Here is a 24,432-nt window from a genome sequence, read left to right as displayed (position 1 = left end):
TCCCTCCTTTGGTATTCTTCGCGCGCAATAATAAATTCACGTTTCGAACATTTTGCAATGCGCCTTCGTCAGGCGTTAAATAACTCCAACCCTTGCTTCCCTAATGTCTTCCGCTTTTTCCTCGGGCCGCTCTTCGGAACTGGATTTTTCTTCTTACAATTTTGTCCTTTTTTGTGTCGGCTGTTCATTTCTCGGTAGGGCGAGCAGGTACCGCAGGCAGTGTTTTGTCCCCCGCCTTTGTTCGGCTCTTTTTGCGAGATAAGGTCCCTGCACTGCACAAACCTCCTTTCTTTTATCTTCGTTATGCGGCATTTTTTTTTTTTAATTATTTCCCGTTCTTCCTCCACCTCTCAGCTTCAACCCATCCTGACTTCCTGCCCTATGCTTCCGGTCAGGGGATCGCGAACCAGAAGGGCGCTCATAGCGTGCGTGTGCGCGTGGGGATTTTCGCTGCGAAAACGGGAGGAAATAAGGCAGCGGGGTGCGAAGCCGCCATCTATATGCTAATTCCCATAATGCACTTTGATCGTGGCTCTCCCGTACATCCCTGGTTTTTACAGCGCCTCGTTCTCGTCGTGTGCTCAGCTTCCGTTGCGCAGCTGACGACCCTGGCCGAGCTTCGCCCCCGTTGTCGGTACGGATTTGAATCAGCGATCCCCGGCTGTCGTGTCTTCAGCATTCCTTTCTTCTTTTCTTTTCTTCCTCCCTGCCGCGCTCTAGTGATTGCGCGTTTCACGATTACGCTTGGTAGTGTGTTTGTAAATTTCCGGACGTGCACCTCAGCTCGGATGAGGCCGACTCCCGGTGCGTTCTGCGCGGCTTTGGATTGGATTCGGATAAGGCTGCGGCTTCCGACCGCATCCGGTCGGTTATTGGCTGTTGTTAGTTCGTTTTTTTTGTACGATGAGGAGACGATGGGGCGACGCTGATCTTTTTGGAAAACATCACAAATTAGCGTCCGCAACACTGCGCGTCTGACTACAGTTTAAAGGAAAGGCATGTGGGAAAAACCGGCGAGTTAGGGTCGGTTGTGAACACGTCCAAGCCTGGACAGATCTTGAATGAAAGCAGACATCTGCACTGTTTGCGCGTGGAAGCTGGTATTCCACGTTGCTAAAAGAAACGAATGCTTCATTTTTAGTTTCTTTCCGTATGTTAATAGACATTTCAGCACTGGCAGGTTATCGTCCGTCAGCATCGCATGGCCGAACCATCTTCATGCCTATAGTAATAAAGAATTTCTTCTGCCTTGAAGGTGTGTCCATGCACCTGGCTCCTTCTGGCAACCTCGTGTGCGCCTACACAAGTTACTTCACTTGTTTGTCATTTGTGCTCCAAATGTTCCTCCGCACACTTTCTTCTTGCCTTTTGATCTTCGTCCCGTCAACCTAGAACCTGACTGCATCCTCCTCTGAGTTGGCCGTGAGAAATCTAGAGCTGCAATGTCACCGATACCATTCCTAGCTTCCTTTTTTTTTTTTTTTTGCTATTGTATTTTAATCAGTTCTTCTGGAATATAAGACGAATGACCCTGAGAAATCTAAAGCTCCTTCGATGCCGTGGATGTCAATCCTAGCTTTCTTTTTTTTTTTTTTTTTACTGTTGTATTTTAATCAGTTACTATGGAATATAAAATAAATGCGAAGAAAGCGCCATCGTCTCTTTGGCTTAATCGTTGCACAAACTCCTCCAGAAAACACTCTCACGTTGTAATCGGATTCAGAACGTGATTGCACTGCCCATGTATGGGTGCATCGCGCCTCGGGTATTTCCCACAGAGCGGAAGCAATGAGCGGGAAAGGCATGGCGTAAGGCTCAAGCATTGAGCAACGAGTCAAGCCAAGTCGATTCTGCGTGGTCGCTGATGGGGCCGTCTCGTAGTCGCCGCGTAATTCCCAATTACCGCACGCTATCGCTTTCCTCCGACGAATAAAACGGTTACGTGATCGGAATGTGGTATAAGTCAACACAGCGGAAACCCAGCACTGGTCGGTTTTAGACAACAAGAAAAAGCGCAATTAACCACGAGCAAGGCAGCGTGTATACGCAGGGGCGCTGAACTGCGAACTGTCGGTATAAGGAAAAAAGAAACAATATCTTCTGGAATACTTCGTTTCCCCTCAGTGGAGAATTCATTCGCCGAACAAAAGGCTTTCTCGTGGAGCCCGCTTCTCCTTCTTTCCGTTGCGCCTTTATGTTTGGTTTCCCGTTTACTGATACTTTTTGGGACATCCAGACAAAGCTCGCATGGTTTCAACGAAGGAGAAAGTGTTTATTGAGGTTTCCGTACGTGATCTGCAAGGCGAACGGGAAACGAAGTTTAGCTTTCAGCTCTCCTGGCAATGGCGAAGCAAATTCTGCGGGTCTGGCTGTGCAGTGCTTTCTTTTTTTTTTCTTTTCCTGTGTCTGCTTTTGTCGCCTTCAACCGCCAAACGGATCGCTTTCGGCGGAACCGAAGGAAGCTGCAGTGAAGAAACCTTTTCTTCGCGCGCGCAGGCGAAAGAGACACGAACAGCGAAACCCACGAAATTTCCGAAACTGAGAGAGGAATTCTGCGACACTGAGGGCCTTGGAGACGACGACGCTGCTGTGGTTTCCACAAGGCGGTAGAAGCGAAGGAGAAAGAGGGCGGACTAGTGTGCAGACGACCGGAAGTTACGCGCACACCCTGCGACGCTAGCGACGACTGCCGGGACGCATTTGGCTCTCCGTTCACGTCGCCATTAAAACCCTTTTAGCGTATACCATACCTTCGCTAGCGAGACCAGCGTTCCTTTATGTCTGTTTCTGTCTCTTTTAGGTTATTTTTCTGTCTCTCTACGAGACCGTTGTTGTATTTGCTTCTACGGGCGCATTGTTTCGGCCTGCGCCAATGTGATTCAGACGGCGTCAGCCGTTTCAGCGAGAAAAGAAGGCTTGCGATTCACGTAGCGCGCCTCGATTTTCACATCGGTGGCCATTTTGATAGAGACCGAGAGTGAACGCGTTTGGCAGCAGCTGCTGCTCGCTGTGCTGAGCCGCGCCAGGAATACATAGAACGCCGCCAAACGGTTCTGCTACGAGGGCTGTAACGCCTCCGGCCGAAGATGCGGGTAGACGGGCCGTGCAGTGGGAGCGCGCCCGCCGAAGTGTGACGCCATCTCTCGGTTTCATTATTCATCACTCGACGCCGCCGGTTTCCTGTGCGTTCTCCCTCTTTTCCCCTTAGCTTCGTTTTATCAGAGTCATTTTATCTTCACAAACTCCGCGTCAACGACCGCACTAAGAGAGCACCTTAATATAATATGAGGCAAAATATTGGCTGTGCAAAGCTAAAGGATAGCACATCGCCTTCGTAATTTGCACCACTAACATTAGAATAAATATCATTTTATAGTATATTTGTAGTATATTATATACTGTTTTATATTTTTCTGGTATTTCAAAGCTTCTTTGTTGTTGTTGTTGCTGTTTAAAAAAAATGCATTACATTTCCTTGAAGGTTTCTCTGGCATATTATCTGGTATAATAACAAGAAAGTAGGAAACGTAAAAAGGTCATTTCGAATGCGTTTTTACTGCGAAACCTCTCCGTCACAGGTTCAATGTACCGTATTCTGAACAGTGACTGGATGCAGTTATTTTACATCAGCAGTAGCTACAAACGTTCATATGTAGATTTAAAAATTATTTCCCTTCCCCATTCAGCGCTCCTTCGTGCACCTTCTAACGCGATAGCGTTAAGGGCCCCGTGTCGCAGTCGACGGCCGCCGTCCCGCGTCGTCCGGCGTTGGCCGTGAGCGAAAAATCCCAGAAGCATTAACAAATAAAAACGAGTAGGAAAAATCGCCGGCCAGAGGAGTCGAACGTGGGCCTCTGGGGTGCGAGACGAGCACGCTAACCACTCCGCCATGCCAGCTTTTTTTTTTTTCTTTATTGCTGGTCATCACCAACACACAACAAAACCAACAAAAACGCGCTACAATCAAATGCTCACAGCAGAGCGGTTACCACAAGCATGACACTTAATACAGAAGCCGGCAGGCTCATACGAGTTGCCTTTGTCAAGTTAAAATTCCTTCAGCTCGCATAGTGGTTCGACTCTTAAAATCCAGTCTGGCACAGTGGTCTTCAATTTGTGCATTTCAACCGATGCGTGTATACTCTCGCGGAAGTAGAGCCTTGCAGGGCGGGCGTCAGGGTCACAGTGAAAACCCGCCATTCTGGATCGCCATAGACTGTGCAGGCCTATTAGCATAACCGTATCAAGTGGAATCCCATCATTATTTTCAGTTGGCAGGAATCTAATCCCGTATGAGTCTAATGGTAATTCTTTTTTAACAGTTCGTTGCAGCACGTCCCAAAAATAGACGCCCTCCCAACAGTGCAGAAATACATGGTCTATTGTCTCTGGCTGTTTACATATTAAGCAAAGTGAACCCCATGGCAGATAAAAGCCCTTGCTTTCAAAAAAAGTTTGTACCGATAATGTTCCTGTATGTAACTTAAAGAAAAACGTCTTTACCCCAGGAGAAACTGGCATTCTTTTGACACGCTTCAGTACGTCTTGACCTAGACGGCCGCTATACAAGGCTCTGTACACAGGAACAGGGAAGAAGTCGTCACAAACAGCTTTATACAGGTTCTTCTTTTTCACTGAACTTAAGTATTCTGTCGAGAAGCGAGCTGACAGAATTCGAACACTGCTGACAATCTCTTTGAAAAAACTAGAAAGACGCCCTGGCATGCTTTCCGTAGCAACAACGAAATTGGGCAACGCCCGCGCGAGCCTCACTTGGCACACAGTGCGCAAAAAGGGGTCGGTAACGTCGCGAAAGAAAATAAATAAAAGAAAGAAAATAAATCCGCCATGCCAGCTAGATGGTTTGAAATGGACAAAGGCGCGTCTATTGATTACGGTGTTGTCTCAGAACTGTCCCTTAGAGAAGTGTATTATGGCGTATAATAATAATTATGGGCATGTAAATTACAGAATTACAGAACACGCAGTTAAGCGAGTGGCAAATTACTTTTCCGCTGTACTTCCTCTTCGCTTGGCGTGCACGTAGCGCCATCATGCGTGTGGCGCACGAAATAAGATAGACAAGGCATGGCCTCCGAGATCTTCATCGCGCCGGCTCGGATCGGCAACGATGTTGCCGACGAACTACGACTGCAACTTGAGGCCCGCGCGTTTCGGCAAGGTGGCTGGCAGTGCTTCTACGTCCCGGAAAGAATTCGAAACAGAGCCTCCCTTCTCAGTGCACGCCTCAGCCGCATTGTAAGCGAAGGAACGCTTGCACGCGCGAACTGCAGCCGAAAGGTTCTCTCGCAGAAGCCGCTAGGGGAAGCGATGACGTCACCGCTAGGGCATGAAGCGTCGGAACATGAGCTCGCTCTTGAAAGACGTGTAATGAAAGCGGTTGTGTCTACCAGTGCCGGGCGCACTACACCGTCTCTTGTGTGTGTCACGGAACAACAGAATGCAAGGAGTCCCCACTGACTTGGACTATGATGTGTGAAAGTGCCAGTGCGATGTGTGTATGTGTATGGTGAGTGAGCGAGATTATGAATGCGCGTGAACTCTAAACAAACAGGTAGAGCAAGAAAATCTGCAGTACGCAGAACACAATACAGAATTGTATAATGTCAGAATTACGTTTCAGAACAAGTAATTACCAAGCAGTCATGCTTTGGACAAGTTAACGAGTGTTGTGTCATGTGAACTACGCCTTTGTGCCACTCAAAAGCGCGACAAGCAAATGAGTAGACGGTGCGAACGAGGCGCGATAACGCTATCGCGTTCCATTCTTAAAGGCGAAGCTTATTAGCGTCCTCCAAATTTTTTTCCTTAGCTTTTCCTAACAAACTATAAGTAGCAAAACTAAAGGGGCTCAAATGTCTAATATTAGTACATTAAGAGAAACCTTTAATATTTATGTCTAAAACAGATTTCTTTTATGTTGGTAGGAATCAGTATCGTCCCATGAATATAAACTTGATTCGTCATTGTGTGGCATTATCCGGCATAACGATAACCTAGCCGAGGCCTAGCTCAGGTGAGTTCTTCATACTCCTTGCTGGCGTGTGAACGCCAGTGTAAAAGTAGCAGGACTCGAGTGCGACTTTAGGGTTGCGCGGACTGTACACCCACGGCCGATTTCTCCATGGGTCACATGCAGCTTGTGTGCTGAACACCGTATTTAATTGCCCCTTAATCAGCTGAGTACTTTACAAGGAGGAAGTAAAAGCCGCACATCATGTGTAACGGCGATTTAGTTGCGTAATTTTATTGTGAGTTAAATGCAACCCTTAAGTTCGTCTTAGTGCACTGACACGAATTCTGTCACATGGCGAGAAAATGATAGTTGTCTTGTCACAGCTCCGCGCAAGTTTGACGTGCGAAGGATAGAAGTGCTTTCGCACAACAAAAGGCTTCGTTAGGCCCGATAGGCTTAGCTAAGCCTAATCAAGATTGATTCTGTTCAGGAAGGTGCAATCACGGCCAACAGATGGTCAGACATCGACGTACTGCTGTAATGCAACTTTGCAGAGCTTTATATTAGCTAGGCCTATTAGGCTTAGAAAGGCCTAATTACGCCAGTGCGTGTTCGGACACGTTCAGGTTTAATTTCTTCACCACTTGTCCTCGTAAGTTTAATTAGTGCAAATTATGCCTCAATTAGTGTTAAGTATGCCTAATGTGACGACATTCGTCATGGTAGGCACCTTGGTAGTCGAGGTCACTCATAGCAGGTCACAATAAGATAATCATATACTTATGGCTGCTTCAGTTGTTTCGACTAAAAGCTTACCGCAGCCTACTGCAGTTTTTCGACGATTCCGGAGAATGCACGAAAGTGTAGATATTACATTGCTTATCAAAAAAAAACGTAGACCATTACACGTTATCTCGTGGTCAGAATTTGAGTCCAAAGAGTCTATTAGCTTGCGCACGATACTTTTTACAGTCCTGACAGACAAATACGGAACTCTGTACAGCCAGTCTAAGCTTTGTTCATGAGCCAAACACGGTTAGGGTACGAAATCTGGAAATCGAGGAAATCCATCATTCTACGCTAGGAGTACTTTCCCACTAAACGCCGTTATATACGGGTGAAGCTCGTATACCAGGCACTGTCTGGTCTTCGGGTTGTATGACTTTTCAATATTGGCCGAGCTGGCAGGTGTTGTTAACTCGGGTGACTCCCTTGAGATTTGAACCCGGAACACTTGGATCCCAAGGCAGGCACGCTACCCTTCAATCATGTTGCAGGCAGCTTTGTACGACGTGATAGATGTATGGCTTTGTGACTGTGCCGGGTGGTCTTTCACATAATGTGGTCCCTAAAGACTGTATCTTTATGTGCCCCCCCAAAAAAAAGATAATCAGAGTCAGAGATAAACAAAATCAAACCAAGATAAGCAAAACTGAACGTGAACAAAACGTACTAGCGCACCTACGTCGAATTTAGCTTAGCCAAGTAAGTAGGGGGCCATTCCTTTCTTACAGCGATGCATCCTTACAACCCGCCACTTGTTTCGCAATCAAAAGAGAAAAATTCAAGGTTCCCTGATGGTACCTTTTCATCATCTTATGGACAACCGCAGCGCTTGTTTTGATTCCAGGTGTATAGTCTCGATAGAATATGGTGCAACTGAAGTCTTTCGGAATCAGAAGAAACAGTACTCTCGTTAGCAGTACGCTGGATTAAGGGGAAGCTCCCCTTCTCGCGCACGTGTCACTTCTCATGCTAAGAATACCTCTGTTTTGTAGGGGATTTCCACTGAACACTTTTCCTTGCACTATCGCTCCTGCCTGATGTATGAATGAGAAAGAATGAATGAATCATTCAATGAATCAGCAATCAATCAGTCAGTCAATCAAACGTTTGTTGAATGCAGCCAGGAATTATGGGTGACTTACCCATTCAAAAATGCCATATGACATTACAGCCGCGGATTGGTCAGCGCGCCTTCCCAATGCTCATACTAGGGTTCCCTGGTTGTGTCCATTCTTTGCAAGCCCTTACCGCGGGCTTAATTATTGACGGCTTGCCTTTTCGTTAGGAAATGAGCATTGCGCTTCATAAAGGTATGGCGTTATAGAAATAATTAAATGCATTCGAGATATGCCAAAAACACGGCTCCCTTTGGTTCCGTGACGTGTGTGCTAATCCGCTTTTCCATATTTTCCCCCTGTGGTCGCAGTGCTGGACTTCGGCCGCCACTGGAGGCGCTCGGTACAGCAGCCGCAGTTGCCAGCGCCAGCGCAGGCCATCAAGCCCCCGCCCTTCGACCCTTCGTCCGAGGCGGCAGACATCAACGAAATCGAGACGACCGCAGCGCCGCCTCCACCACCGAGGTGAGGAACACCTTTTGATACGTCAGTTATTGTTTCCCAATGTGATGAAGTTTTCTGTGTAGTACCGGCCAGCTGAAATGAAAACATTTTGCTACGTTCTTGTCCGCTTCGCCTAGTGGCAGGTTCCTGTGATAACGGAGCTGGTGTCGTTTCAGGTAATTGTGAAAGATGAAGCGCATGCAGTTATTTGACAGAATTACAGTACAACTGAAACAGAATCCTAATTTCGCTCACAGTCTCGTGGGTGTCAGCGCAGTGCTGACGAACTTATTGATGAAACATCGTTTTTCGTTTTTCCTGTAAGTGAGAGTACTCGCGGTGAAGATAATCTATTGGCGCAAATATACAAGGCCATATTGACTAAAAAGTTATTAGATGTTATATAGATAAGGGGTGCGCAGATGAGCCCTGTATACTGTACACAAACCTGTACACTGAGGCGGCTTTTCAGCTCCTGCTCAAAGCCACACTCGGGCTCATACTTGGTTGCAGAATACCGCCGTCCCTACAAGGCTTAGTCTTCTCCCCACATGTTTGTCATGTGTCATACTATCCAAGACGTTATTGCTTTTACATCACCTTGGTTTTGAACCGGAACCGCCCCGAAGACGTATAATTGCCGCCATATTGGAACCGAATCCGAACCGGAACGATGCCCAGGAAAAGCTCCTAACCGGTTCAGAATACGTTTCATTCTAATATATGGGGAACCAGTACATAACTGTGGTTCTTTTCTTCTTTTTATTCCTGAGACAGAATAACAGGTCTCCCCACACAAATTTAGCCGTCAAGATCTGCCGTAGGCAGTGTGAAATTGTCTCCTTATCTAAGAAACTTATCTACCAAATGAGGCAATGTGATGAAGAGTTGTGCCTACGAAATAAACGATTCGATAATGCGAACTAATTAATCTTAAACCAATTGTTAACCCTACAGCTTTTTTTAATTGAGCGATGAGAATCATTTAGCTTATTTGGCTCAGTATTTCACCTAATTGCTTAAAACTTTGATCACCTGTGCCTACGAAACAAATTAAACTATTACATGAAGGGAACTAATTAATCTTAAAATGTTTGTTAACCCTTAATCATTTTACAACCGAACAATGAAAATCATTTAGCGTATTAGGCTCAGTATTTCACCTAACTTCTTTAAATTTTGATCACCTGCTCTCATTTAGCAGTAACATTCGCGAGTAGCTTCCCTTGAAGTCAAGCATTACCGTAAACAGCCTCTATATTAGAAGCCTTTATATTTTGGGGCAGCTATTTTAAAAATCCGGAGGTTGCTTGTTGTAGGCTAAAGGAAAGCATAGAAGGGCGGACTCGGGGCAGTAGTATTTAGCAAGTAGAAATGAAAGGAAGTTGTTGTCTCAAGTGAGTGCTCAAAAGATCATCATAGCTGGCGGGTTACGTCGCTTGCGTTGCGACCAATTAGAGTGTCCAGTACTAGTTTAAACGTTGCTCCTATGGAACTGTTGAATCGCATCGTTTGGAAGCTCTCGGTGGTACTACGACCTGAGGCATCTGCCACGTCTACTATCTGTGTGTGTGTGTGTGTGTGTGTGTGTGTGTGTGTGTGTGTGTGTGTGTGTGTGTGTGTGTGTGTGTGTGTGTGTGTGTGTGTGTGTGTGTGTGTGTGTGTGTGTGTGTGTGTGTGTGTGTGTGTGTGTGTGTGTGTGTGTGTGTGTGTGTGTGTGTGCGTGCGTGCGTGCGTGCGTGCGTGCGTGCGTGCGTGCGTGCGTGCGTGCGTGCGTGCGTGCGTGCGTGCGTGCGTGCGTGCGTGCGTGCGTGCGTGCGTGCGTGCGTGCGTGCGTGCGTGCGTGCGTGCGTGCGTGCGTGCGTGCGTGCGTGCGTGCGTGCGTGCGTGCGTGCGTGCGTGCGTGCGTGCGTGCGTGCGTGCGTGCGTGCGTGCGTGCGTGCGTGCGTGCGTGCGTGCGTGCGTGCGTGCGTGCGTGCGTGCGTGCGTGCGTGCGTGCGTGTGTGTGTGTGTGTGTGTGTGTGTGTGTGTGTGTGTGTGTGTGTGTGTGTGTGTGTGTGTGTGTGTGTGTGTGTGTGTGTGTGTGTGTGTGTGTGTGTGTGTGTGTGTGTGTGTGTGTGTGTGTGTGTGTGTGTGTGTGTGTGTCAGCAATCAAAAAAACTTCGTCTCCCGATACCCGAGACGAGTTGAGCATCCGCGCAGCCTCTCCTGCCATGTGTTCTAATTGGCAGTATTCGAATTATTCCCCTTAAACTTACATCTATTCATTCTGCGATGCGAGAGGTCGAGACCAGTGAAGAGCAGTTAAACGCTGTAAGGCCAAATAACAAAGGAAGCAAGCTTCGTTCAGCGCGCTTTCAAGCAGTAAATAATATTAAACAAAATTAATGGTTGTTTAGCTGCGGTTAACTCAGTGTGTACGCGATAGCTTCATTCGTGTTCCTCTCATCTGCCTCCATCCTGCAGCAATGGCCAGTCGCGCTGCGCGCTTTTTATATACTCAGTCACGATGGGCCGTCAGCTATAACGTGTCGGTGTTACCCAACCATATCTGCACGTCACAGTTTATCGATTTCACCTTGTCACAACGGGGTGCGACACCATAGCGACACCTCAATATTTCGTAGGTTGACCTCTGGGTCACTTGAAGGTCACATTCCTGTGCACGTAAACCTTAGCCTTACAAGCTATCTCTTCAAAAAAGAACTTCGGCTGCGCCCCGCAGCACGTTAAGCTCCAAGAGCGGCTGCAGAAGCCTGTCGAGGGAAAATATGTGCGGTGCCCGTATAGTTTTCAGTGCGGAAGCGGGCTGGAGCAGGACTGTGCCCTAGCAGCCCAACTACCTGGCTAATTTGGCGGGGCCGATTCCAGCACCCATGAGTCGACCTGTAGATGTGCTATACGCACTTCCTGCGATACATGTCATGCCTACGTCTAGTCTCCACGAAAAGAATGGTCTCCACGGAAAGAGAGATTAATGAAGACTTAGGAAGAGGCTAGTGTAATGTTTAGGGAAATACATATATTAGGTCAGTCAAGGTTTGCAACGAAGGAGATAGTGCTCATCACTCCGCCCAAGCGCTGCACAGCTACAAATAAAGGTTATGCAGCTTTCACCATAATTTCATGGTTAAAGAAAAATTCCTCGTGATCCTTGGTTTCAACTCGCCACCACCGTGCCGTCATCTCACCAGCTAACCCAACAAATATTTTTATTGACTAGAAAATTTCGGGGAATGCTGTGCAGCTTTCCTCTGTAGCAGTATGAGTGCTCATGGATCAATGCTAATGAGCCATTGTTCTCATTGTTAGTATATATTCCCCTATTGCTTCCGCAACCTTCTGGCTGTAACGCACTCAATATACAGCGTGGCATTTGGTATGTCCAGCACGATGTTTCCTCCGTCCCTACCCTCTAATCTCAGCAAAATGTGCATATATCTGGTGTTCTCGTGAGAGCACACAATAAATTTCTAGCTTTTTAAACTCGTCTAGTTCTTTCCGTAATACGAAAAGTTGAGCTAGTTGGTACATGATTGCAAATTACGAGCGCTGCGACGGAGAACAACAACGAGAGAGTAATGACAAGGACAGGCGCTACTATCAAGTAGTAGCGCCTGTAGTAGTTGATAGTAGCGCCTGTCCTTGTCATTACTCTCTCGTTGTTGCTCTCCGTCGCAGCGCTCGTAATTTGCCGTCTAGTTCCTTATTACAATTGAAGGTGTATTTATTTTCTTAAACATAAATATACTTCTGCGTTTTCAGCAAAAGTTGTTTAAAAATGTTTATAAAACCGCACCTTTCTGAGATCCGCTATGATGTTTCCAAAAAATGTGGGAGTATAACGTGCATTTACAAGCAACCGCCGTTTTGTCTAAAGTTATCTGTCTTCAATTTCTACACAATTCGAAATATAAGAAGGCGACAATTTTTAAATTTATTTAGGCCTGCGGCTGTAGTCGTAAATTAGCCACGGACAGTGCATGCACCTCGGTCAAGTCGAAATACCACACATAAAACGGATTTTTCTTTTGTTTTTGTTTGATTTTGTGTTTAGACGTCATAGTTTCACCATTAATTGTGGTGGTTATCTTTATTAAAATATCTTTCTTTACTGAGCCGGTTCTTGTTCTAACCGCAACGGAACTCTCCACCAGTGCAAAATCTGGAACTGAACCCTAAAAGCGTGAACCAGAACAGATCCACAAAAGATCTGGTTCGGCCGAAAGCGAAATAAGTTACAACCATCTTACGATGGCAACCCGTCTTTACCCAAGGCGAAGTGTCTCATGGAGCCATCGTTTTAAAGGAGCACCTTTGCTCCGTTCCTATCCCTGCACCCCTGTTCGTACGAATCTGACAAGGATGACTCGTACCGACGTATTACTGCTTACGGAGCAGCACGTGCGACAAAAAGCTCTGTTACACGCCGCTTATTCTTAGAACACTTAAAAAGGAGGCGCAAGAGCAAGGCCTTGCCTAGCTCTGTTCTTTCCGCCCAGCTCGTTAGGCGCTACATCCCACCCGGCGGCGCTTACTCCCGGCGGAGTGCAAGGAACTCGGAGCTCGCGCCCTCCTCCTCCGTTCTTCTCTCCGAGACTCCAGCCTCTCGCCTCCCCGTTTCTCCCGCATCTTCTCGCCACGCTCTTCGGCCGCTGTTTACGTCCTTCGCGCGTCTGGGAATATATTCGTGTCTCCACTCGGCAGCGGCACGCTTTGGGCATCGCCGAGCGACTCGTGCGACGATGCACGACAGCTGCCCAACCAACTATGGCTGCCGCCTCCGTGATGCCGCAAAAAGGAGTATTTCCAGCGCCCGAGGAAAAGGAGAGGAGGCAGAGAGAGGGAGAGCTCTTTCTGTTGCGTGGTTCTGCAGCACCGCCTCGCCCTTTCTCCTCTAGAAGAGAGAGCACGGACGAGAGCATTCCGCGTACAGCATCCGAGCTTTTAGCACCAGGCGCCTATAGGATACTACACCTTCCTTGGTATTATGGTCACGGGGCCCGCCACGTGTCGAAATGTTCCACTGCCTTGGTGAACTTACCTGAATAAGGTCGCATTGCTGAAGACATGCACATTCTGCAGGATATCATCTTCACTTACGCCAAGCAGAGAATGGAAAACCGCAACAGTCCTGCAGCTCAATGAAGAGTCCCATACCAGACTAAGAATCGCTGGAAATCCACATGGGAGTTCTAGAGAACCCTACAACTTCATTTAGTAGCAGTCAAAAAGAGAGAATAGCAAGTATTTTCCAAATCGTTACGTCTACGGAAACTGTGCACTGATATTAGAGAGATTTAGCTTACCGTGATCCGCGATCCGCTACCGTGATCCGCCACAGTGCTTTCCACTGCGCATGCCCAGATCCCCTTGACGCCGATAGATGGCGCCACATACTTGATGTCAGCACATAGACCTGCCGCGTCGGGACCAATCAGCTTGTGCGCCCCGCCCACGCGCGGTAGAGGGTCACGGTGGCGGATCGCGGATCACGGTAAGCTAAATCTCTCTATTATATGCGTTTCACGGCGGCAGCCAAAACTGAGTATTGAATGAATTCTGTTATCCGCAGCGCCCTCCCTCAGTAGCACAGTAATCCAAAGGCACGAAATAGGACCGTCGCATGCCACCTGCTTACACTTTATCATCCCAAAATAGATAGCGAGACATGTCAACCGTTTTACATTCGGCGATGGCGACCGTTGCGCCGCCGCTCAACCCCGCGCTTGCTCCGCCGGCCAATGGAGCTTCTCGGTTAGTTTTGGAAAAGGCGTTAAGTAATAGTAATTAACAGTACGAAAGAAAGGGGTGGCTAGGCAAAGAACGCACATGGAAGTGTCGCCCTATTCGGCTCCGAGGGCTAGCAAGGAGAAATTCTCGAATATACGGTCTACGCAGATTTCTTTAACTTTGACTAGTATATACTCACAAAGGCCGCCTCAACGGGCTTTTTGCATTAGAAGATGACTTTATATATGCTTTTTTTCTTTCAGTTTCCCTTTAACGTGAACCTTGGCGCAGTGCGCTAGCTTAATAAACTTTTTTTTAAGGTGGGAACCTTTATTGCCTCATGAACGCCGTGACAGGGTCCTGTGAATGGAAACTGTAAACGAAATGTGACGTCATATCTTATGTGACATCATACAGAGGGACCACTCTTTGGATATAAGGACAAATTTACTAGACCAAGGAACAAACAAGTAGACCTAAAGACATTTTGTCCATAGGTAGCCACCGGGCCATGGTTAATACACCCAAATAAAGATGAACTGGTGACATGATGCCTTAATAAATGGTAGAGCTTCAACTATCCTTGAACCAGGTTTCACGAGCGTTGCCATCGACCGCAGCCGCCGTTTCGATTTTGACTCGCTTCCGCTCACGGCCGGATTTTACATTACGAACTAAATATTGATTATTCCGGCGCCCTCCGCTATATGGCAGCTCTTTCTCTCTATCTTCTTTCAGTCCCTCCTTCCTCCCTTCCTTTGGGCGCGGTCTTGGTGTCCACCCGGAAGTGTGAGACAAATACTGGGTATTTCCACCGTAAGAACGGTGCTCGCCCTGGACCGCCGTCCCCACTCCTCCTCCCCACTGCAGTTGATGTGTGGCGTACGAAGATTCATGCGAGGTGTGGTTTGGGACGACAAAGGTCGTTGGTGCGAATCTCTTGCGTGCACTAGGATCTGGCTCAACTGGTAATTTTGCGCTCCGTAATAGGCTGAATCGTTTGACGCCACTCTGAACATTCTGCGTCTAATAGGTGGTCCACAAATTTTTATACGAATGGTGGTGCTAAGTGGTCCGACCTTGATGGTTCACAAACTGGAATATATATGGCGGGAAGAAACGTATAAAGATGCATTTGAGCTCGAGTGCTGCTGATGTACCGGCATATCGCGACATTGAGCGATGCGATATGCCGCATCAAAAGCACGAACGGGGCACAATAACTATTAGCCTTCTATGGACTAACTAGTATGCCCTTTAGTTTTCTAAATTAGTTTAGCGAGTGCGCACCTTATTCTCTTTCTTTTCGGCAACTGTCGACAATGGTGGACCATAAGTAAGCTAAACTTGTGAGCAGCGATGTAAGCTCACGACCTAATTTTACTGTGCAGAACACGTAACCAAACTTTTGTCTGGGTGCGAGCTTTAATACCATGTGAAGTAAATCGGCTAAAGCGAACGCTTTAGCGAGTTGGTAATCCATGACTCATGAGTACAGAAAGCGTAAGGAAGACAAAGACGTGTATATATTTTCACGGGACAAGCAATAAAGCTTCAGTTGAAAGTCAGCGCTCGCTTGTGTTATTCCTACAGCCCCGTCTTTTTTGCGTTGTCCCATGGAGTTAATGGCTTTTGGAGGCGGCACGTGGGTGGATGAAAGTGAGAAATTTACTAGCAGTAGGCCCCGCCACAAGTGGCCCAGGGCAGGTTTTACAGAGAAGCACATCCAGAAGAGGGAACACGGGAGCGTGCGGCCTCCATGCTTTGCAAAGCGCTGCCACCGACAGGTGATAAGTATCAGTGATAAAGACGCATGCAAAGAAGCGTAATTCCGTCTTCTCAACGGTAGGGTCCCGCAACTTCTTTCTCGTCACTGGTTGCCACTGAGCGGGTTAAACGGCGATTGTTACTGAGAGATGTGTGTAAACGCAACCTAAAGGTAACATACGCTCACTAAAGGCAGGATTACGTTGAAAATTATTAAATAGTGTAAGCGTTGTCATTCTGTTGTCTCGCGGCTGTGTTCACGGCAGGTTTTGTGGCTATTAAGAATTATAAACATCACATGATGCAACCTAAAGGGAAACACCCACCAGAAAGATATTAGTAGTTTATAATGCAAACACGGGGGCCAGTTGGTTGATCATTCTGTGGAATACTGCGCTACTTGATATACAGATACAAATGGAAAGTCTCTGTATATCAAGTAGCGCAGTATTCCACAGAATTAGTAGTTTATTTGCAATTTAAAAACAAATTTCGAAAAAAATTACAAACGCAGGATTCGCACATACATTTTATTCGCTAAGTGCGAAGGTAAGTAATGTTAATCCATTGCGTCACTGAGGCAACGAGTACGGCACGCTTTAAATGTGCTCTTATTTATTCGCTAAGTGCGAAGGTAAGTAATGTTAATCCATTGCGTCACTGAGGCAACGAGTACGACACGCTTTAAATGTGCTCTTATTTATTTTTAGAATATTTCCGCTAACTGTCGCCAGGTGACGCTGCTCAGAGGACCCTACCGTTGAGAGAACGGAATCACGCTGCAAAGAAAGCTTTGTCAGCTGCTCGTTCCGAGCATGCCTCTGGTGCCACCCATTCTACTCTCCTGATGGTGGCAGCTTACGAAATGCTAAGGCCACGAGCTCCCGTGTTCCCTCTCATATTGCTTCTAGCTTTAGCTGTCTCACGGCAGACAAAGCGCCTTCTCCTGTTGCGCCAGGCGACGATGTTAACGACTATGAAGATAACTACTATACGACGGGTGTCAAACTTGCTCATTTGCGTGAGACGAGCCGCGTCACCAGGAGGCAAAGGCGCTGAATTTGTCACTTTTTGATGACGAATCGAGTAGCAGTAGCGATGTACGCGGAAAAGACGGTAGTTGCCGCGCTCGAGCGCGGTTGTGTGTGCCGAGAGGTGTCCTTGCCCCCAGCGCTCTTTCCTCGGATCGGCTCCTGCTGCTGTTCATTGCACCCACTCGGGCACAGCGAGACACTTCACATCCCTGCTCACCGCAGCTCTTCCTTGCGCGTCGGAGAGAAATATCCGGCGACAGCTGCGATGCCTTCGCTCCGCTTCTTCGTTTTATTTCCTCGTCTTTTTCCCTTTCTTGAGAACTCCCCTGTCTCTTTCGTTGAGAGCTTTTTCCGCCTCGTCTCCTCCAGCGCCTGTCATCGTTTCTCCTTTCCCTTTGCGTCCCACCCCCGACCGTCGCTGCCTGTGTCACTTGCGTCGTGGGGAAGTTTTGTAATTGCATTTCCGCATTTACGTAGGTACGTCCTTCCGCGAGCTTTCGTCTTCTCTTGTGTCCCCCTCCCGCACTGCCTCCTTTGTTTTGCTTACTTCGTGCGTGTTCCGTATCGTTTACTTCGCCCATCTAGCCCCGCAGCCCTTTCGAATTGCGTGCACCACGCTGCTTCGGTTATTGGACCGTCTGTGCTTACATCTCGTCTCATTCCTTCCTCGTTCGATTTTCTGTTTGTCTGGTCGCGATCATCACTTCCAATCTTTAGCCGTTTGCTCTTTTCTCTCCTTTGGGAATTTGCCGTCTGCGTCTTCATTCCTAATTTCGCGACAGGCGTGTCGACGTCGTCTGCTTGCTTGTTCTTGATAGCGAATTGTCGCTCCTGCCCATCGCTTATTCCCTACTGGAGGTGCTCTCCTCCTTCAACTTCCTTCGGTTCTTCCGTTGTTCGTTTTCTCGGACGAGAGGGGTGGGATAAATGCTTTCCAGCTCCCCATTTCTTCCCCTGCATGCGGGAAATATCTGCGAGCCTGAAATTTCTTTTTGTTCATCAGTCGATGTCGTAGTTTATCGTAAGCCTCGATTACTCTTGTCCTCAGTTTCTACCTGGTGCTGCTTCTATTTTCCTTCACGGTTTTTCGTTTCCTTATCGCGAGAACTACCTTCCGTTTGTGGCAACTTGCTTCGGGTCGTTGCCTATACGTGAAATACTCGAACTTGCAAAAAACACTTCGGTGACCTCAGGTAGCTTTTTCTTCCTTTGCTTGCATCACGCTTTCGAGTTGTTTGGTTGTCCATCGGACTGTCGCGTCCGACTGTAAAATTTTGCTTAATTAGTTTATTAAGATCGCTATTGTTTTAAATCAGGCTGCTTTGCATATACGGCCATACTCTTAAAATTCAGATAGTTTTTTATTGACGCGAACTTCTTCGACCGCGTGATAAAGGGTCAGCTATAAGTTCGTGAAGCCGTATCTCTAGTCATTAAATCAGCTTCAATGCAAAACCTCGTTTCCCATCTGATAACGAAGCAGCTAGCCTCTGAAGCGAAAGATACCAGCTCATTTGGCGTGTTTTATGGTGGCGCATGTGTCGTAGCGGTTACCTCGACGACATCAATACGCCCATACACCATTCAAGGTCTCTTAGTAGTGTTTGGTACTTCCTGACTCCCGTGGTCATCACTTTCGGCCACTGTGCTCAAGTTTATGGGGTCGGATACCGGCAGCCATTGTTTCATTTGCATGAATGTGGAGTGGCCGACGCTCACGCAGTCTTCAGTGCCAGGGGGCGTGGTAAGAACACCAGATTATCGAAATTCATTCAGTGCCAATTGTTACGATGGACTATCTTCGTGCACTTCACCTTTCATGTTTTCATCAAAGTGGCCCGAGCTTAGCCACGTTTCCTTTTCTAATGGCCTAACATCATTACAGTAATGCCCTCATGGGCGAAGTGACGCCTAGTGACGGTTTTTTATTAGTTGGGCAGAACGCAGCACAAGGAGAACGAATATACAGATAAGAACCTGTTATCGAGCTATAATAGTAGAGCAAACTCTTTTCTAACTGCCTTTCTTATTTCTGCCATGGTCTGTTGTATCGCCTTCTAAATAAATTTAGAATCCAACACAAACATTACAGTTCGCCTTTGTTAGCAGGAATTGAGCCGATTAGCGCCTACGGTTTATCTGTTTCATGATTTAATCGTTTATCTCTGGCGACCTGGGGTTCCCTAACATGCACTCACATCGCACCACTCACGGACACCTTTGAGTTGCCTAGTTTTTCTTGAAGCGTAATATATTGTAAAATTTCCTAACTTAAGGCAGATTGCTAACGCGAATGCCAAGTTTCAATGCCGAAAGCGAAAAATAAAAAAAGGAATGACGTTTTATATACAACACAACGAACCAGCCACGTCAGGGTACAAGAGGCTTCAGTGGGTGGCGTCAAGCTGCCTCAACTACAGAATGAAGCTACCTTCCAGGCACACCGTCGTGCGTTGACATACAAATTGGGCGAAATGGTTGCGGGCACTCAGCCTGCTGTCTTTTTCCGAAACGTAGCTCGAAAAAACGGGGACACAGAAGAGTCACGACACCATAGCTGTGTCTGTGTCCTAGTTTTCTCGCACTACGTTTCGGAAAATGCAATTGCTCTAACTCGCCCAGTTCACCAACCTTGTACAGTCCTTGTCAAAAGTTGGTAGCCCAAGGGATTTTCTTCTGAGTCACACAGTGTGGCTCGTAGTGCATTTTCGGTATTCCAGATTTCCTGAAGTCAATATCTTTTTTTTTTTTTTTTTTATGCTGCCCTGCCCAAAGAGGAAGTCTTCCCCGAGTCCTAAAGGAGTGCCAGTACACGACTTAGAACCAGGCCCCTTGGGCCGTAAACTTTTGAGCAAGGCTGTGCATCCGTCCTATCATTGCCACGAAAAAAAAAAAAAAAAATGCCTCTGAGTTGAGCTTCCATTGGCCTAATATATTCATAACATATATATAGTATATTCATTTTACTCTTCGCGTTTCATTTCTTGTTTTTGGTACCATTATGTTTATTTGTAGACTTTTTTCTGTATTTAATGCAAATGTCGAATTATTACCACTGCGCCATGTGCGATACTGCGCTCAGTCGCTACATTCTTTATTGCACGTCTGCGTTTGTTTTGAGTGCAGCGAATGTCATTGGTCTCCGTAAGCTCCTGCAAAGAGTTTGACAATAAAGTTGACCCATCGAATGGGTAGGCTGACCCACTGTGGTCACCTTGCGCACGTCATGGGGTCCTACTTAGCGCCTAACGCTCGTAAAGAGAGCGTAGGAGTGCAGTAGTTAGTAATAGTAGTAGTAGTAGCAGTATTTCTTTACATTTTCTCTTTACGTCACCATGACGAAGTGCTGCAGAGGACGCTAGGGGTGTGTGCATGAGTGTGTGCTTGTATGGGAGGGTTCCTTATGTTACCTTAACTTACCTTAAGTAGCTTACCTTGCAGTTCAAGGTAAGCAAATTGTTGCCTTGGGTAGCGGTGTGGTGCTTTCATATAAGGTGTTGGGAAAAATTGAGATAATAATGTCTGCATTTTCATACCACATGTTTAGAAAAAGTTTCTTCAGGACATCGCTCGCAACGCGATAAGCAGTACCGCAGATGCTTTTTTTTTTTTTTTTTTTTCAGGAGCGCCGGAACAGAAAATAAAGGGGATTCTTCTGGTATTGTTCTATTAACTTAAACTTAACTTATTTATTTCCATTTAACATGGTGGAGACGAGGTAAAAAGCCGCTTTTCGCAGCTTGACTGGACCTCGTCCCCTACAAACAGCAGCGTGTCACGCTGTACAAAGTACCCAGCCACAACCTAATAAACAGCACAAACATGTGTGGGCATAACGTATCAAAGACACTTTCTAATGATGACAAAAATAACGCAAGAAGTACGGTGCATACCCAGCCACAATACACAGCCACAACCTAATATACAACACTAAAGTGTGTGGGCACAATGTATCAAAGACACTTTCTAATGATGCCAAAAATAACACAGGAAGTACGATGCACAGGCACAGAGGAAATTTAAAAACAAAATGAAAATTCTACTCATCTATACATAACATGACAGCTCTCAAAGTGATGGTACAGAAAATAAGTTAATCACACTAAGAAACATGATATAAAAGGAAAATTTAATGAGCATCGTAGTTTTTCGGAAAAACACAAAAATAGCTTAACAAACAGGTGGTCAGACATGCTTAAAATTGAATTGAAATGGTTGGCTCAAGCCCTCTCATCCCCCGCCCGCCTTACTTCCTGCTTTGTTTACATTTATTTTGCTGAAACCTAACCTTGGACCGCGGCGTTTTAAGTTGGTGACATCTGGAGATTCGAAAATATATAACCATTGATTAGAGATACTGCATGTCATTTTGGTTCTCATTGAACAGCAATGTCAACAACCAAAATAGCCTGGCGTGAGGAGCACTACACCGAGCGCAACTTGCTCCCTGTTCTCGTTCAGCGGAACAAAATTAGGAGGCACGTATGCTCCGCCCTTAATGACATGACGTGATGAGAATACACACATACAGAGACGATATTTCTCACTTTTTTAAATTTTGCTTCTGCAAATATTTCAGTTAAGTAAGAAATCAATTACATACTCGAATATTTTTAACCAGCTTCAAAATCCATTAGCTTTTCGTTATGAGTATTGAGACGCATTTGAAGCCTCCTTTTCCTATTTTTCGTTTTCTTCAATTATTTCAGTTGCCTAATTGATCAATTACACACCCTAAATTTTTTAATTAGCGTAACCATGCTTTCTTCTTTCATTTTGAACACTTTGACAACCTTAAACCCCCTTTTTGCAATTTTTCATCTCTTTGATTGATCAACTGATCAATTAATTAATGATTTCATTTACTCATCTTCGTCTGACACGTGCCAATCAATCACTAGAACAACAAATCACCATGATAAGATATTTGTTACGCAGCCCTCCGATTATTTCCGACACGCAGTACCAATAACTGCTACTGCGACGGCTTTTCGACCGAACGAGCTTTGGCATAAAATGCGAGAAAGAGCATAGCATGAGCGAGTGTTTGGCGTGTATAAGAACAATACTAAATAAAAATTTTTCCCGGCGATCCCCCCCCCCCCCTTTTTTTTTTTCACCTACTGAAATTATGCTTCCAACGTCACTATGCCCTACTAAATCATTCCTCGCGCCTGTCGGCTGGTGCAGCGCGAAAGGTGCGAAGAAAGGGGAGAGACACGAGCCTTGGATGTTTGGTATTCCGCGCTTATTCCTGGCGCATGCAATATGTGATCCGCTGCTAGGCAATCGGCATTCCTCGACAACTATCGCCGCTCACTTACACCGTGCAGCTCGGCGTTGTCTCTTAATAACGGGGTCCCTTTCATCTCGTCTGGCCTCGCCATTGTTCTTATCTTCTTTGTTCTCTCTCTCTCTCACGCAGTTCTGCTATGTCTGGCTCTCTTGCTTTCACCAGCTCGTTTCAGCACATCCCCAGGCCCTTTACATGAGTTTCCCCTTCCCAGTATCAGTTGCATTCTTCCTCGGGGGCATTCTTCCTCCTCAAGAATGTCCGACAAGTTGTTAGCGGAAGAGGAAACGAGGAGAGCAACCCTGGTAGGCATTAGCCGCCGATCGGCTCTCAGTGGCGAGATGTAGCATACCATCCTCACTCATCCATCGAAGCTTTTCGCTTTCACCCTTGTCCTCACCTTTATTCCTTCATCCGCATCGTTGCCACCCAGGCGCGGGTTCTCTCTTCCGCCCCATTATGCCATCCGCTTCTTTCATTTATAGCACACCCGGTGCCATCTATTCCGGCTCTGCTGTATATAGCTTGTTCAACTACTCGTTGTGATGAGCTGCTGCTTTCCTCTTTCCGTTGAGGGACCCATTATTCGGCCAGGCATATGTACGCCCCGGTTCCAGCGAATCCGCTTCTTCCACTTTCTTTTGCGAGTACCGTGGGACAGTGTCCTTAAGGATAGAAGGTCCCTTCCGTTGTTGCCATTCTAGTTTATCATTCATATCCTGCAGCGCTTTTTCAACAGTGCACCAGAGTTCCTCAGTTATCCTCCGTGTTCAGAAACAATCATGCCGATACGCACCAGTAACTTGGACGACTCTTAACATTATCGGGATCACGTAGAAACAGAATGCAACGTGCGCTGCGCATAAGAGTATAGAATATAGGGCGATGTCAAAATAACAGCTTGAGGGGTGTGTGAAGATGTACTTGGGTGTAGAAGAGGACGAGTGGTGAAGAGGAAGTATGTGTTCAGATCCATATTTCAGTTCGTAGTGCGCGCCTGTGTTGTGTTTCTTCTCATGTGATTGTGTTTGTTGCGCCACATTTCTGGGTACTATATAGGGCGATGTGTTGTGTTGCGTTCTTCCGCTGGTTTTGTTCCTGTTCGTTAGTATCTGTTTTGGAACGGTTTTTATCTCTTGCTCTAGCTCAGCTTTGTTGCACATTAATACTTGGCCTTACATCCGTTATTTCAAGCAAATTTTCATCCCTTGGCTTTTGTATGAGATCGCCTCTTCCAAAACAAAATGATCACAATGGGTAACTTTGGTATGCGCCATTTTTTCCCTCTTTTCTCTGCGTTCGATTTTTTTTCTTCTCCTAATGGGGAGGGGGGGGGGGGAGTTTTAACCAAATGGGTGGTGCTCTTCCGGTTACCGTCTACTCCTTCTGAATAGTCTCATCTTACCGCTCGGTGGTCTAGGTTGTCTTTTTCTGCCTTTGATTTATCTTCCCCTATGAGCACTCCGCCCTTCTTTAACTTTTCGCGCATTCCCTGCTGAATAAGAGGAAAGGAGAAAATTTGTGTCCTTTATTTTCCTCAATTTCCTCTACACCCTTCCCTTAAGGCCACGGTGACCGTTTCCTTTTGCGATGCTTTCCCCAATTTGTACCGGGCTCTACCACATGGAGACGATTCCTCCTCCGCCTCGCGAAACCTGTCTTCCTTTTCTCTTCTCATCCCGAGTGCACTTTTACGCGTCCGGTGAGAGCAGCGCGTTCCCCCATCACGTATAGGTACACACTCGATGCGGCCGCCTCACCATACTTGGCCCCGTATCCTCGTGTAATTCCTTTTGTTGAGCTCCCGGTTCCACGGCGTGCCACGTTATAGAGCCTCTCCCTATTTCCCTCAGCTTCCCTACACTTCCGATCCCGGCCTGCTCAGCTTTTCCCGCACCACGTATAGTAGAGTCCGCCCGAGGAAGGCACTTAAGTGCCGGTGCGAGAGGAGCAAGGAAGGCTGCTGCTTCCGTTAAGCAGGAGGACGCACCGCGTGCTCTTTCATCTCACGTCCCGAGGAAGCCGGCATCTCTTGGACAGCCTCTCTAGCTATCTCAACTTTATTTTTGTTTCTCTCGTTATTTTCCTTCGCTTGCTCTGTACGCGTGGCGAACCTTTCATTTGCCTCTCTTCCCGCGAAGATCGCGTGAACCAGTCGCTTTTTCCCCTTCCTTTCATTCTGTTGTTTTCATTTTCGTACTTCCGATGAGCTACACAGCCGGCTTGTATTCTCAAGTACCGGGTCGCTTCCCTCTGGGCCCTTCGTTACGCAGCGAGGAAATG

General features: G+C 46.8%; 1 protein-coding gene across 1 annotated transcript in view; it reads left to right on the top strand.

Annotated features, from left to right (window-relative positions):
• Nucleotides 1–24,432, top strand: part of LOC146180867 (tyrosine-protein kinase transmembrane receptor Ror-like) — a 389,432-nt gene that overhangs the window by 250,653 nt on the left and 114,347 nt on the right. The window contains exon 2 of the mRNA XM_084576195.1: nt 8,190–8,343. Coding sequence (XP_084432321.1) covers nt 8,190–8,343 — 154 coding nt within the window. The remainder of the gene's footprint in view (nt 1–8,189; nt 8,344–24,432) is intronic.

Source organism: Amblyomma maculatum, chromosome 8 (assembly GCF_055883805.1).
Source record: "Amblyomma maculatum isolate TAMU_Amacu chromosome 8, ASM5588380v1, whole genome shotgun sequence".
Taxonomy (NCBI): Eukaryota; Metazoa; Arthropoda; class Arachnida; order Ixodida; family Ixodidae; genus Amblyomma; species Amblyomma maculatum.
The sequence above is the reverse complement of the archived record's forward strand: the minus strand, read 5'-3'. Positions and strand labels throughout refer to the sequence as shown.